Genomic DNA, 15,770 nt, shown 5'->3' on the forward strand with positions numbered 1-15,770 from the left:
TAACGGGTCATAGGATGGAGGGAAGTTATTTTCCTGCCTTAAACCATTTTGAGGAAGACCCTGTGCATTTGAGAGTGGTTTGAAAAATTGATGATAGAGTAGTAGCAGCATCGCTTGCATTTCCTTCCTTGTGGCTCTCTGCCTCACAAGTTTTTTTGGGGCACGTCATGATTAATCTTGTTAGAATTTATACCCAACCATTTCCTTGGAGCAAATACATTAATTTATGCCAACTATTTTTTATATGTTTAAACAACAAGTGATGTTAATTTCATTAATGGTCTGTATAAATCATTTTTGCTGCCATAATTACATGTTGGGGTTTGTGGTGAAAGAATAATTATTTTCATTTTGATTATCTACAAGCATTTTTGCCTCAAGATCAAGCTGCAAAAGCGCGACATGGGGTGCAAGCATATTGAGTTAATTTCTAATCATAGGCCCTCAAAACAAGTAGAAAATTGCGAGCCATCAGCACAAAGCACATGTGTAGGTGAAATCAGAGCAGTCTAAGCCAATTTCAGCCTGGATCCCAGAGAGACTTACTGTCTGCAGACTTTAATTAAGAATATTTGGCAGTTAAACAAAGGATACTATGTGTATTAAAGCTGTTTTGGTCAGTTCCAGATACCCAGAGTAATAGATTACTTTATCAGTTGATAAACATTGAAATGTAATTGTTTTCTGTTGGTGTATGTATGATGTTGATGGAGGGCTGCAAATTAATTTTTTTCTGCCAGGGAAACCTATAACCTTCCTTGGGATTTCACTAGAGAACGTGCACTATAATTATGTGACTGTTTATGGAGTGCAGGATGCTGTGTTTGGCTTTTTTTCTGTTTTTATCTTTATATCCCTCGAATGCTGAGTGACTTTTTTTCACTTGTAGATTTAATTTTTTATTTGATTTTAAATGGGTTTCCATGGAAACATACAGATGGATGTCGTTTAAAAAGTACCATTATGTTTATAACATCAGACTATGATTTACAATCAGACTATGAGTTTCTCTATTTATAAGATTGCGAAAGGGACTTCTAGTGGATTGTTCCACACCATTTATGCAGCACTGTATACATCTTCTGTTTTAATTTCCCTCCCCACTGAGTTGAAGAGGCTTTGTGCATTCATTTATTTAGTCTACATGAAGCATCCATCATCTCTAGTTTGTTCACCACTGATAGTTGTGTCATGTGCAGTATCTGTCTGGACACAGACAAAGATATGCTGTCTCTTAGATTATATGGGGGTTTATTTTGTTTGAAAAAAAGGTGTGAAGATATTTTCTTATGATGAGTGTTAAGATTTTTATGAGGCTTGTAGCTTTTTCTGTGGCTGTACCCTTTTATGATGCTTGGATCTATGGGACCTGAAGGTAATAAATTGGGGGGGGGGGACAAGAACATGGTAAAAATGACACAAGCAGGTTCGCTGTGTGTCTACATTTAGTCTACTTGGGGTTGCTGTAACTGCGGTTTACCTCATGTGTTGTGCAGACTAACAGGAATGTCTCCTTTGTCATTGTCCCATTTGTATGGTTTAAAGTAAATAACATAGAGATGAAAACTTGATTAATTGATATGTGTTAACATGAGTTTTCCAGAAAAATTAGCCGAGTCTGTGTGCATGTTTACATGTCCAAACTTTAGTAGTGTCCCAATAAATAAAAAGCAGAACTACGATGCCTTTTTGTATCATGCAGCTTTCAGACATTGTGATGCGAACCTATAAGATTGTATTTATTGATCATTTAGCCTAACCACGTCTTTGTATACTTTACCTTAACCATATTCTTACTAATGATTAACCCAAAACATGTCATTTTTATGCCCAACCAGCCACGAATGACAGCGTAATGGAAAAAAAACCCTGGACCAATAGCAGTTTGTATGGAGAATTGACATGACTGGAGAGGAAGTCCACCTTCTTATAAGCGCTTTTGAACATATGAAATGTGACTGTTTTGAAATTTAAAATGAATCGGTTTAGTTGTATTGTTTTAAAACCCCAATTTTGCTGTGATCCACCAAACCCACAAACTAAAGCCAGAACAAGCACCACACTCAGCAGTTGTTAATTTACGACTGAACTGCCCCACAAACACAAAAACATGGCAGCTGCTTGTTTAGAGGAGGGCATTAATCCGCTGCAGGGCAGTTCCTGTAAAAGCAAAGGGATCCAAGGCATGTTGCCACAGTCTGCTATCCTTATCTCCCCTCTATTCTTCTTTTCTCTGCTGCCTTCACCTCTCTTCTCCTCTGCTGCCCTTGCTCTCCCAGTATGGCAGTGACAGTACGGCTGCTCATGAATGACCACAGCCATATTGAAAGTGTCTGCGCCAGGGGACAGACCTCATGTCCCCAGTTCAAACACACAAATCACACACTCTCACACATGGACAGTCAGGGCTTGCCATATTGTGGGGAGGTGCTGCCCAGCTGGGCAGATTGGAGCTGTACTGAGCTGGGCCATCATCTCCTCTCTGCAGGCTTCTACCTAACATGGTTTCATTTTTTAAACTACATTTCTTTCATATCAAACTTCTGTCTCTTTCATTTATGTCACATGGGGCATGCAAATATGATTTTGCAATGTGATTATGGTAATGGTAGGACTATATATGTCATAAGCTGCTTGAGATCATGCAGTGATCCAACTCCCTGAGGTACAAACAACAGTCTGGAAGATAGAGATGAGATGTCTGTGGTTCACACAATGGCAAAGCTTTGATGGCATTCTGTCATGCCTTTAATTCATCCTTTCTTTGGAACTCTCAGCCAGGAACACCAATACTGGGTTACACGAACAGCAAGAAGAGAAGCTCTTTTTTTAGCATTCATTGTGTCTACCACAGTTTCTACTACCTTTTGTCCAAAATCTTCCTTTCTACATATTCATCCCTGTGCATCACAACACAGCAGTGCAGCCTATACCGCCTCTCTTTGCATCTCAGCAACAGCCAACTAAAATATTGATAAACCCCATCTGACCTTCTTTGCTGTGTCAGCAGCTTCTGCAGCATTCCTTCAGAGACACTTTATGCTCATCTGCTCATTGACTCACAGCTGTGTTGTACACTTGATGTTCACATAATGCAGACATGTGTTGTGTGTGGCTCCAGCTATTTTCTACTCCCCCATGGTTTAGAAACTCAGACGAAACTGATTTTGACCCTACTTTAAGCACAGATTGACCCTTGAATCTTGTGGAAGAGGAACAAGATCATAGACAGATTTGGGCTTAGAGGGGTTTTCCCCAGACAGCTTGCTTTGACGCCCATTGATGCCACCCAGATGGCACCTAGAAAAGCAGTACAAAGATCTCGTACATTAAGTGAACGCTACATGCTGCCTGCCTGATAGGCTCCAATGTCCTATTTATTTGTATTCCTTCTACTCCTTCCTTTTCTCCATTCCAAGTTTTGTCACCCCTGTCTAACCCTTTCCAGTTACTCACGGGACATTTTTATCCTTAAGCTTGCGGAAGTGTCCTATACATGTCTCCCCAAAGCGCAGGAAGAGGTTTTAGTATGCAGTGGCTTGTTTAGGACATGCCACACTTAACACAGCTCACACACAGGGCTTTGGGCTTCCAGAGCAAAGAAAGATCTGACCATCACATATTCTTGTGTCTCCACATCCTTAAATAGTTTTAATGTTGTGCCAGTGGCATTCACAGGTTGTGGAAACTTGAGCTCTGTGTAGCATCGCTTCCGTTGCGGTTGCCATTTTTTCCATGTGACTTGGACATGGAGGAATAACTACATCCTATCTATGCCATCTCTCTTTCACTTCCTACAGCACTTAAAATGACCCATCACCTGCTTGTCTTTTTGCTTAGGAGGACAGTAATTTTATATGGTACAAAGTCATGTAGTGCTATGGAGGAAGAACAGCTCATTTGTGCACATAAGAAAACGTGTTATTTGCTCTTGTGTTTTAGGGCGTGTTATTATTACCAATAACAACAGCAGGGCTAATTATAGGAATTCCTTCATAGTTTTATTTGAGTCAGATTGGTAACACTGTGTGGATTTGCTTATCATGTGTGTAACTGATACTTTCTACTATATTACTGCCTCAGCAGTGTAATGTAATTTGCTGACATCAGTATCATAAATCAATAAGTATAATCCATTGTGTTTCTCTGGTATGCAACAAAACCTAAAATGATAGCTTTATATTCCCTAAACCTTGCTCTGAGTTATTTCTTCTAGTCAGCTGGTCATTATTGTTTATTATTGATACAAAGATGGATACAAAATCTGTATTTTCATGTTGTTGAAGAACAATTGCTATGAAATATGCCATTTGTTTTAAAGACCCAACATTCAAGTTTAATTAAGTCACACACTGTAAATTGATAACCAAGCCCTGTGACTTCAAAGGCTTGCTCTTCACATTTCCAATAGACTAGAATAAAAATATCTTTTTCATAGAGTTATCACTCTTTTAAATATTGTATAAGTCATATAGAGCACTGGTGGACATAGCTGGTCTAATCCCTTGATCAACATTATGAGAACACTTTGTTGCTTTTGCTTTGTCTGCAAGGCTATGCAAGGAGTCTTATATTTTACTGCTACAGAAAGGCATGTGACCCTCTTTGATGGCTTTTATTGAACAGGGCTGCACTCTGAATACTATGTTGCATTTCAATGGTAAGAAACATTTTCTGATCTAAATGCTAATGTAGCATCCTGTAATTGGGGGAGTTTACTCTCTTTACTTGTAAAACCCTGCCTGTCTCCTATGTCCTACCATATATACCACTGCCCTGATTGATGTGTTTGCAGGAATTAAGTTTAAAGTGGGGCTTGGCTACAGGAGTGGCTGCTTTGGGCATTTTGTCTTGGTCTGTATTTAATTCTATATGGGTGTGAAAGTGCGTTTGCGTGTGTGTGTTTGGGCAACCTTTTTGCACCTCTGTGGACATATTCACAACTGGTGTCTTTTTTTTCCCGTGAATTTCTCATTTCTTGGAAGTTGCTTCCTTTCTGAAAATATATCAGAGCTTTTTCCTGCTTGATATTATCACAAATCAGCAATTTCATGAAACAAGTGCATGAAACTTGATACTCCTAAATATAGTCAGTGTTAAAAGTATTTGACCTTTAGAAAAAGTCATTGATTCTTTCTAGCTTTTATGCCATTATCTCTTTTGCCATCACAGTTTGATCTTCAGGGAGGCTTGATGTCACAAATTCCCAATTAACACAATTTCCAGACAATTTTATTGACTTCTTGGTTGCAAATCATCTGACAATGATGGAAGAATGGCATGACTGTCTGACCAGCCCCCTTTCTGTGGGGGCGATGTTCAGATCATCATAAAAGGGCAAGATAGAACTATAAATATCAAACCAGCTGGATGTCTTATTTTAATTTGATATGGGAGATGAGGCAAACATTAGAATTGATTGCGTCTTAGGTCAAATATGTCAGGCGAATATGTCCTCATCTTCCTATTAGTTTAGCAGAAACTTTTACTGTTTATGCTTCACAAAGTATATAGTCCACTTATATAGTCATGTTTTCTGTGGTGTCTGTTTGCATCCACAGCAACAGGCTTGGCCTTGAGAGGATCTGAGGGCCACTGGCAGTGACATATTTTGTGGTAAGAAACTCTTTGTAGTTTTAATCCCTCCTTATGCTCAGGCCTTGATCTTGCATTCACACCCAGATCATGTGCTGTCACAAATCATTTGCTCCAAGTTTGCAGGTCTGACATGGTTTCAGATTGACTGATCAACGGTATTGAGCTCTAATTCCTTGTGAAATATGAGCCATGGTAAATTAGCTAATAATTGTCGAGCAGACATTTTTATCTTTGTTGTGCCATGTCTGAATAGTGTAGTGATATGATTGCCACCTTTCATGTGGGAGACCCTGGTTCAAATCCTCTGCATAAGGGGTACTACCTCCAGTAGGAGTCCTTAGGCAAGACTATCTGCCTACCTGGAAGTTGCTTTGGATAAAAGCATCTGCCATAAACATGTTAACACAACTGTACTCATTTTTTCTATAATAAAGAGAATATCATTGGCAAATTGATTGTGTCATTTTTGTTTTGTTTTGCTTTCATGTTTATTGATTTATTCTATGCCATCATGAGTAAAATAGACTTGTGACTGTGACTGCTGTTTGTATGATTCATTTCCAGTGGGTTTGTCAGAAATGTTCAATGACATATTAAATACCTCATTGCAATACTTAAATGGTTATATGAAAGATGTGTTTTTGATTAGCCTACAATTTACTACAAATGAGGACACATTTCAACTTCTTCTTGAAGCATCTTGAATATTTCAGAGCCTGTAAAGCGATTGAATTCAAGAAACTAATATTAAATTCTAAACAAAACTTGATTTAATTTTTCCTTTAACAAACGAGCTCTTGAGTTCACAAATATTTTATATTTCAGCCAAGTAATTCTGTGCCATACTAGCCAAAACACAGAGTACCCACGCCTGCAAACCCTCCAGGCAGTTTTTTTCTCATATATTTCTTTATATAAAGCAACCCCTTATCTCACTTTCCGTGTGTGATTATCACAGCTTCGTTGAAAGCAACCAGTCTTGGATGCAGTGACATTTTGAGGAAAATTAGTGTCATAGATGTCCATGCTTGTATGTAATAATTTCACAATTTATAAATGTCACAATTATGCTTTGATTAATGTACCTACAACCAATAACATGTCAAAATAATGACACTGAATAGTTAGAAGTAACCATAATGAATGGTAAAACAAAAAAAAGACACTCATTTAATGATACATGGTATCAAAGACATTCTCTTAAACAAAATCAGTTTTTGGTCTGTGATCTTTGGCTACAACCCACAGATAAAGCACAACAAGAACACAACTTATCAAAATCATAATTCAACTCATAACACAGAGTACTATATAACATGTAGGGCTTTTATTTCCAAGAACCTCCTATTCCTATTCTGTTCCCAGTCCATTCTGCTGTCTACATTTCATGGACTTATTCTTAGTTTTAACTCTTTAAATGGTGCATTAATTGTGCTTGAATACTAATTTCTTTCAGTTTTTTGATTTTCTGGAATATACATTCATAAACTTGCTGGGTGTGTTTACGGAGATACATTGCAATTATTGTAAAAGGGCTGATAAAAATCACAAAAAGTTTAGGATGGACTATTGAATGAGTATATTTTATAAACTGTAGAGATGCACAAACAAGAAAGATATTGTGTTTAATTGTTGGAAAATGAGATTTCCTATGATTTCCCAGAATCCATAGTAGGGGCTGGATGTGTTTCAGCAACTGCTGCCTCAGTACTGATCATTTGTTATTTCTTTAATCTTTCTGTAATGAGAGTAAACCATGAGAGTATCCTTTTAACATTCTTCTGACAGCTTCCAGCATAAATTTTCATCACCAGGACACAGTTCTCTGCTTTCAGAGAAATGCTGAACTAAGACCACTGACAAAATAAATTACAACAAAATGCAAGACGAAATGCCAGCCACACATTAAAAAAAAATTCAGATTGGCATATTTACCACATCAAACTTCTTTTTTATTACATATTTTAATAATCTGGCCTGAGGTCTTGAAGGCCACGTGGAGCCAACAGTAGTTTTCTGCCTTTTGGTCTTGATGCATTGAAATTTACCCATTTTTGCTTAGAGAGATGATGCCTTCAGCGGATGCTAGTTTTATACCCAATCCTGACACCTTCACCTGTCACCAGTTAATCAGCAGATTGTAGAACCTTCCAGAAGGGGATTATTTGTCTTTTTTTGCCTCTGTCCCATCTCTTTTTGCAGGTGTTGCTTGTTTTTCAATTAAAGTTTCATTTATATGGCGTCAAATCACAACCAATGTCATCTTAGGGCACTTCAAAGATACAATCCAATTCAAGGCAATTAGAGTCTAATTCATTGCAGTACAATCATAATCCAATCAAATCCAGATAATTACATTCCGAATTAGTTACAGATTGCACCAAAACTTCACTTCAGTCCAATCTCCCATCCTCAGCATGCACAAGGCAACTGTGGAAAGAAAAAAACTTCCCTTTTAACAGAAACAAACCTGGCAGCACTCTTGAACAGTGGCCATCCGCCTCACCAGCTGGGGACTTTTCTACATACAGTGAAGTTGTATTTTAGTTGTTGCAATGTGGGGACTTTGATTAAAATTAGTTTTGTACTTTTCATTTCTTATTCCTTACTTTTTCTTTAACAAAGATGAAGGCTTACACACACACATTTATGATTTAGTAGTGTGTCAGTGTTTGGTCATAGTGCTCTGACACACATGCAGGTTAAGTGTTTGTGTCCCATTACTTTTTGTGAAGCATTGGCCAAAGAGCTTTACGAGTCCCAGTTAGTTCCTTCTGAGCTCTAATCTCTTCAGTCCTCTCTTTGTAACATGCATATGTTTAAAAGAAGCTGCCAGATTTACTCGGCGCCAGAAAGAATATTTCAGTGCAGTCTCATCCTACTCACCCCTCCATCTAAGCCCTGGCTGTCTGCTATGGACTGCTCTGCTGCTGTTCCACATATTTTTCATCTCCTTTCCATGCGAAAACTCCTGTGTCATAGCGCAGAATTCAATTTCTCCCAAGTCTCATTTTGCCCCCTTCCTTTACCCCATTTAACCTAAAGCTGCAGAGTCCTGCTACACTGCGAGGATGGACAAGTCTAAGATCTGAAGTGTTGGCTGTGATGCATTCTTTGGGCTACTTTAGGAGTCAGTAACATGCACACTGAGAGCTGAACTCTGACAAATGTGTCTGACAAACTCAGAGAACAGTACTGATGTAGAAAGTATCAAGTTTGAGTTTGCTTTTATGTGATCAAAGAGGCTAACAGGAAACTTTTAACACTTCAAACGGTGAGCCTCTCATACCCACATTTGAAGGCCATATTCATGATGAAAACATCTTAATCATGTGATGCTGCTGCTGTGTTTTACAGATATCAGATCAGGATCAGCAGCTAATGTTTGGATAAAAACTTGAGGTTTTTGCCAAGATTAAAATGCTGGTCTAAGTTTTCTACAACGCGTGAGAATCCCACATCATGTAATTTGTCAGCAGAATCATTCTCAAAAATAACTTTGAAATGAAACATAGCAATGTGGGTAATTCTTATTTTGGCTCTTTATGATGTACACAACATGTCTTCAGATAAACTGAATCTAAGGTAATCAGGCAACCTATCCGAAAATATGGTTATGACAGGAAGGTAGGACCTATATGCAGAAGTTCAAATTCAAAAGGTTTTATTGAAAAAAAAAAAAAAAAAAAGCAATGCTGGAGAAAAACTAAACTACAAAAAACTCAGGAAACTTGAAAACAACTAGAGAACACAGAGTAGATGACGGGAATGACTGAGGATCTGAAAAAGAATGAGAGGAAAGCAGGAGACTAAATGCTGTGGAGAGAATGATTACTGATCTGAGACACCTGAGGAGAATTAACACGGGAGATGGGGGTGGAACCGGAGACTAACAGGGAACTGAGGGAAAGAGGAAATGACACTGGAAACTAAACAGGCAAGAAACTAGAAAATCAAAATGCAAAACTAAACCAGAAAAACACAAAAACAGTCAAGGATCATGACAGGTTATTGTTCTTGATGAAAATAAAATGATAATACTGATACGACTCGCATTTTTGCAGGATACATGAAAAGGTGGAACATATCTGTCTGCACGTCTTAAGCTCACTACTTAATATTTAATTCACTGGATCTCTACAAAAACAAAAAAGTAAAAAAATTACAGCTGTGCTTTTACACGTGGTTGAATATTTCCTGGCTGTGACTTCCCAAAGGCTTTAACTTAGCCCTGCAAAAAAATACTCTTGTACATAAACCCCAAGTTGAACTAGAACTTGAGAACATGTTTTTTCTATATTCACTTCACTATGCATAGCATTGTAGATTTGAACAGTGACAGGCTAGTTATTCCTCATTTTCTTTGTGTTGGCTCCTGGCTTGAATTAAAAGTCTTGTATTAAGCAAGTCTTCACATTTTGTATGACTCAGTGTATTTTACACTGTATTGCCAAACTTATTCACTCACCAATCCAAGTAATTAAATTCAGGTGTTCCAATCACTTCCATGGCCAAGGGTGTATCAATTCAAGCACCTTGGCATGCAGACTGCATCTACAAACTTTTGTGAAAGAATGGGTCGCTCTCGGGAGCTCAGTGAATTTCAGTACCGTGATAGGATGCCTATCACAGAAGTATTCTACAGTCACCTGTCAGTGGTATTGTAACAAAGTGGGAGCGATTAGGAACAACAGCAACTCAGCTACGAAGTGATAAGCCAAGTAAAATGACAGAGTGGGGTCAGCGGATGCTGAGGCACATAGTGCACAGAGGTTGCTAACTTTCTGCAGAGTCAATCGCTACAGACCTCCAAACGTCATGTTTCAGATTATCTAAAGAACAGTGCATAGAGAGCTTTATGAAATGGGTTACCATGGCCGAGCAGCTGCATCCAAGCCATACATCAGCAAGTGCAATGCAAATGGTTGGATGAGGTGGTGTAAAGCACGCCGCCACTGGACTCTAGAGCAGTGGAGACGAGTTCTCTGGAGTGATGAATCACGCTTCTCCATTTGGCAATCTGATGGACGAGTCTAGGTTTGGCGGTTGCCAGGAGAACGATACTTGTCTGACTGCATTGTGTCAAGTGTAAAGTTTGGTGGAGGGGGGATTATGATGTGGGGTTGTTTTTCAGGAGCTGGGCTTGGCTCCTTAGTTCCAGTGAAAGGAACTCAGAATGCTTCAGCATACCAGGAGATTTTGGGCAATTTCATGCTCCCAACTTTGTGGAAACAGTTTGGGGATAGCCCCAAACTGCACCAGTGCGCAAAGTAAGGTCCATAAAGACATGGATGAGCCAGTTTGGTGTTGAAGAAGTTGACTGGCCTGCACAGAGTCCTGACCCCGACGCGATAGAACACTTCCGGGATTAAATAGAGCAGAGACAGTGACCCAGGCCTTCTCATCCAACATCAGTGTCTGACCTCACAAATGCTCTTTGTGAGGAATAATGGTCAAAAATTCCCATTAACACACTCTTAAACCTTGTGGAAAGCTTGCCCAGAAGGGTGGGCCAGCATCATACTAAATCCTATGGATTAAGAATGGGATGTCACTTAAGTTCATATGCATGTAAAGGCAGATGAGCGAATACTTTTGGCAATATCGTGTATATACATACAAAATGTTAATTGTACACAAATTTTGCAGACATGCTATTCATAACAACAAAAATGTGCAAGCTTAGTAAATTAAATAGCTAAACATACAGTAATTGAAACACAGTGCGCTTATTATACCTGCTTCAATGATGTGGTGCTCCAATTCCATGACTGTGACGTAATCCTCCTCATGTGTGTATTTTTACTGTTTGAGTTAGCAGATGTAGAGTAAGATGTAAGCAGATGCATGTGATTCTTTTATTGCTGATTTACCAACAGTCATCTTTTTTTTTTCTATTTTGAGCTTTTGTTCTCAATTTGACTGAACACTAAGAATTCACTACCAGTTAGCCTCCACTTGTAACATCTTTATTTTTGTTCGCTGCCCCGATTGATATCAGCCTTCTCTGACTTAAAAAGAAAGGCTGTAAGTATTTTCAGAAATGTCAAACTGTATCATTAATACAACATTTCTGGATCCGGGATTAAATATTATGTCATATGCAGTTAGTTGTACTCTAGTTGTACAACATCAAAGCCTGAAGTTGCATCATCAGCCATAAACGTGCTTGCTGAAGGCAGTATTTTCCTTGCCAATGATGAAACCAAAAATAACTGGCTCACCTGGTCTTTGCATATTCCTGGATTCACTTTTTAGTGTACTGAATTCAAGGTCTCCCTCCATCTGCCTCCAGGCAAGACCATCACCGGCACTTAGATCAAAGAAGAATATTACCACTGTCAAACAATGTGACGGCTGGTGCTAGTTCGGTTTTAAGTAGGCAGTTCTAGATTTAAAAAAAGGAACAAAAATCCTCGAAGTTAATGAGGGCAACCATCCTATTATTTTAGTTGCTATGGTTGGCGTGGTCTACTCAGGGAGGTGAACAGTGCGCTGCGCTGTTCAGCCCCATACTTTGTAAAAATGTCTGTATCTTAAAGCAAATGCCTTAATTCCCAAGCCCTGGGTACAGTCGGCTCTTTTTCCCCTTACATGAATGTGCAAAATGCAGTCACTGACAACCAAGATACTTTCATCTCAGTATGACCAAACTGCTGCCCAGTAAATGATCACCAATGCATGTTTTAAGCAATTCTCTGAAACATAGATGAATTAGCAGCAATTAAAATTAACTGTAATTTTTTTTATTGCAGTGTAAATTCAACGGAATAACTATTCTGGCTTGTGTAAAATTGTAGGTGACAGTGTCATCAGTATTTTGATAGTCTAAACTCTGTATTTGAAATAGATCCTATCAGCCATTTGCCATCCTAAATGCGATGCTTTCCTCCTCTAGAGCGCAATTAGCTTCTCTCTTCATGTTTTGTGTTTGTTTTATTTTATTAGTCTCATTTCTGGCCTCTCAATTCCCCTGTTGTAAATAAAATTGCTGAATGTGTATAGTAAAAGCTAACACAGTGATAGGCTTAATAAAGACACAGGGAGTGGATAGGAGGAGCTGAGGTCTTGCTGCAGTTGCTGCATTGGCTGTCTGCTCAGCAGTGGGGAGGGGCCGAGAGAGAGGGAGAGAGAAAGGGAGACAGTTGGGGGAGGAGGGCAGTGCTCTTGTTGGGAGATAGGGAATGCCCGTCAGTTGCGTCTGCCGATAATAGCACATCAGGCAGTGCGCTGCTATTGGGGGAGCAGAGCACAGGCAGTGCGGAGGACTGAGTCGCTGAGCGCAGAATGGTACACTAGAGAAGACAGGTACACTCAGAGCGACACAGAGAGAGACAGAGCTTGCGAAGAGAGCGCCTCAGCACATGTAGAGAAGAGGAGGACGGAGACGGAGCAAGGAAGTGGGAAGAGGAGAGCAAGGAGGGGAGAAAGTTATCCGGTCAGCAAGAGAACGTGGAGACTCACAGGGGTCCTAGTCCCTCTGGAGCAGCCAGGCACATCAATAAGCAGCGCAGGAAGAGTGCTATAACTTCTTCTTAGAAAGACAGTCCTGTCATAAGGCGAGAGTAATGCTCATAACAGGACACTCCTACACAGCATACTTAAGGATTATCACAGCAAGGCAGCAGCACTAAGCAGAGGACAATTAAATGTTCCAGAGGTGCCTATGCAGTTCTGCTCAACTCACTTCTATACAGGAGACTTTCCTAAGTGGATGTAGTTCTATAGCTGCTGTGCCTTTTTTTCTTTATTGTTTTGAAGTCTGAAGCGGTGGAGACTTGGAGGGCAAGTTGTTCTGTCCTGTCATCTCTGAGACTATGTTAGACTGTGCGTCAGGGAGCCCCTCATCAGCAGCTGCAGCCCTAGAGCATGGAGAAGTCCAGTAGTGAGGAGTCAGCCATTCACCGTAGTCCCTCTGTAGATAGCCGTGACTCAGATTTTCCTCAAGCCTCCACGTCTGGCCACCCATTCAGCGGCCGCGGCTTCACTGCCGGCGCCTTCTACGGCTCCACGGGGCCACGCAAAAACGCACAGCAGGGACAAGCTGGAGCAGCAGCTGACGCCACCGCAGGGGACAAGACCAACAACAAGTACAGCTCACCTAAAGGCAGCAAATACGTAGTCTTTTACCTGGATCTATCCTTTGTGTTCCTTTTAGAATTCAAGAAGTGCAACATGGCGAGAGGCTGCCTCTGCTGCTTGAAGTATATGATGTTCATCTTCAATCTCATATTTTGGGTAAGTGGCTCATTAATTTTGTATTTCTCACAGAATACTGGCTCACATTGATCCCTCCGATGTTAATGTTTTATGGCTTTGTTATGCTGACAAAGTGAACCTGGCCTGAGTGATTTCTCACAGTTCCAAATGTGAAGGCTCAGTGTCTTGTGTGTTTTTAAAATGTTAATCAGGATACATTACTGTATGACAAAGTGATGGCTGTCAAGGCAATCATGCGTTTCTAATTACATCAGGGTGTTTATGCTTGTTCCTCTCTGTGCAAGTTGCTATTCCTGGATCCTATGACAGAATCAGTGCCATTGCACCAGCTCTCCTTTTGTATTGTGTGGAGTGCTGGGAGGGTTCATTAGGGTCACTCATTCAGGTGGTGATTTATAGGGAACATGCAGCTGAAATGCTGCTTATGGTATGTAAGTAGTGTTTCAGGAGATATCTGCTGAGATGGTCAGTCACAGTTTACCTCTTTGTTCTTGGATCAAGTTATGACCGTGGTAGAGTAATTGGATACATAGAGAATCATGAAATTGTTATAATCACAGCCTAAGAATAGAATCACCTTCTTAAAGTAATAGGTGTCATCATGCCAAATGTACTTACTAATAGATGTAACTAAGGGAAAACCCTTGTGGCAGCCTCTGCTGTGTGTAACTATACATGGTCATTTACTATAAAAGTGGGCATCCCTTGAATGTTTACAGAATGGATTATAAGGCTTATGGGGGTAAGTCTTTTGTGTGGATTCAGTGAAGCGTGAAGCGCAAAAACATCCCAACATGAGGGACTCCATCAACCCAGGCCCACTTTATCTCAGGGGTAGGAGCCTTGTTTTTTGGGGCACAGTGGTGCCTGCTATGAAAAGGAAGTAATATAAAATACACACATACACATGCATGAAACCTAACTCTATCCCACTGACCATCCCATATTTGAAAATAGACAGCTGTGCAAGTGGTCATTCTCATGACTGAAGCTGTGGACCTATCTGATGCTTGAGGGCAATGTCTTCATTTCAGTCTCATATCATGAGCCAGTCCAGAGAGACAGCGACAAGAGTAACTGGCAAAGACATGCAGTAAGCTGCATGCTCAGAGGCTCTTTATTGTCCCTCGAATGAGGCCAATGTTTGTTTAAGGGAATGAGAAGGTCAGAAAACCTTAGCTCATCATGAATTCATATATTGCAGATATTGACCTTGATTTTCATTTCAGATAGAACATTTCAAGCAAGTGCTTTGGTCTTGACAATTTTGTTTGAATGGAAATTTAAAGAGATATATGATCAATCAGCTGTTATTCACTTTTATATCATGCCTGTCTTCCCTTACTGAAGGCTTTTATTCAGAGCAATGCAGTGAGCTATTGCTGTAGCGTAATCATTGGTAAATAAGATGATTTTTATTAAAAAAGGTAATGTTAATTATTTAAATGATAAACTGAATTATGCCGATTAAAGTAAAATATGCTTTTGGAAATGTTGCTCCTACTCATTTAGCATCATGTTTGCCACATGTCTGCATTTTATTTTGCACAAATTGCAGCACATTCGGGACACTGATTAAAAGACATTATACAAGGAACAGAGACTTCCTATATAATCCACAACTTGAAATTGACTTTCACGATTTCTGGTTTGTACTAAAGACCATGCACACATTTTACTTTATGAATGAACATTCCCTTTAAATATTTTCCTGGAGCAGTGATGTGAATGTTATAAGTTAAAGCTGTACTAGAATCTACGCTGACATAGAGACACCATAAGTTGCTTTTATATTATATTGGCCTGCTGGACTGATGATGGATCAGAGGCTTCCTGAGTACGCGGGAGTCAGTTTTTACTAGAGGTTATAAAGTCATTAATATCCACTTGTTTCTTAAGAGCCAGGCACAGGGGATTTGCGTGAAGGCTTTTACTTCCTTAGTTCTTTCCAG

General features: G+C 39.7%; 1 protein-coding gene across 3 annotated transcripts in view; it reads left to right on the forward strand.

The window, feature by feature from the left end:
- tspan9a (tetraspanin 9a) overlaps positions 1–15,770 on the forward strand; it is a 166,610-nt gene that overhangs the window by 81,922 nt on the left and 68,918 nt on the right. The window contains exons 4-5 of one of the 3 annotated variants that reach the window (XM_072385428.1): positions 5,562–5,616; positions 13,757–13,836. In XM_072385428.1, the coding sequence (XP_072241529.1) occupies positions 13,774–13,836 (63 nt within the window). In that variant the 5' untranslated portion in view covers positions 5,562–5,616; positions 13,757–13,773. Of the gene's footprint in view, positions 1–5,561; positions 5,617–12,757; positions 13,837–15,770 lie in introns of those variants that run through there. The other 2 variants (XM_072385429.1, XM_072385427.1) reach the window with 2 other exon arrangements.

Source organism: Leuresthes tenuis, unplaced genomic scaffold (assembly GCF_036924035.1).
Source record: "Leuresthes tenuis unplaced genomic scaffold, fLeuTen1.0.hap1 SCAF_5, whole genome shotgun sequence".
Lineage (NCBI taxonomy): Eukaryota > Metazoa > Chordata > Actinopteri > Atheriniformes > Atherinopsidae > Leuresthes > Leuresthes tenuis.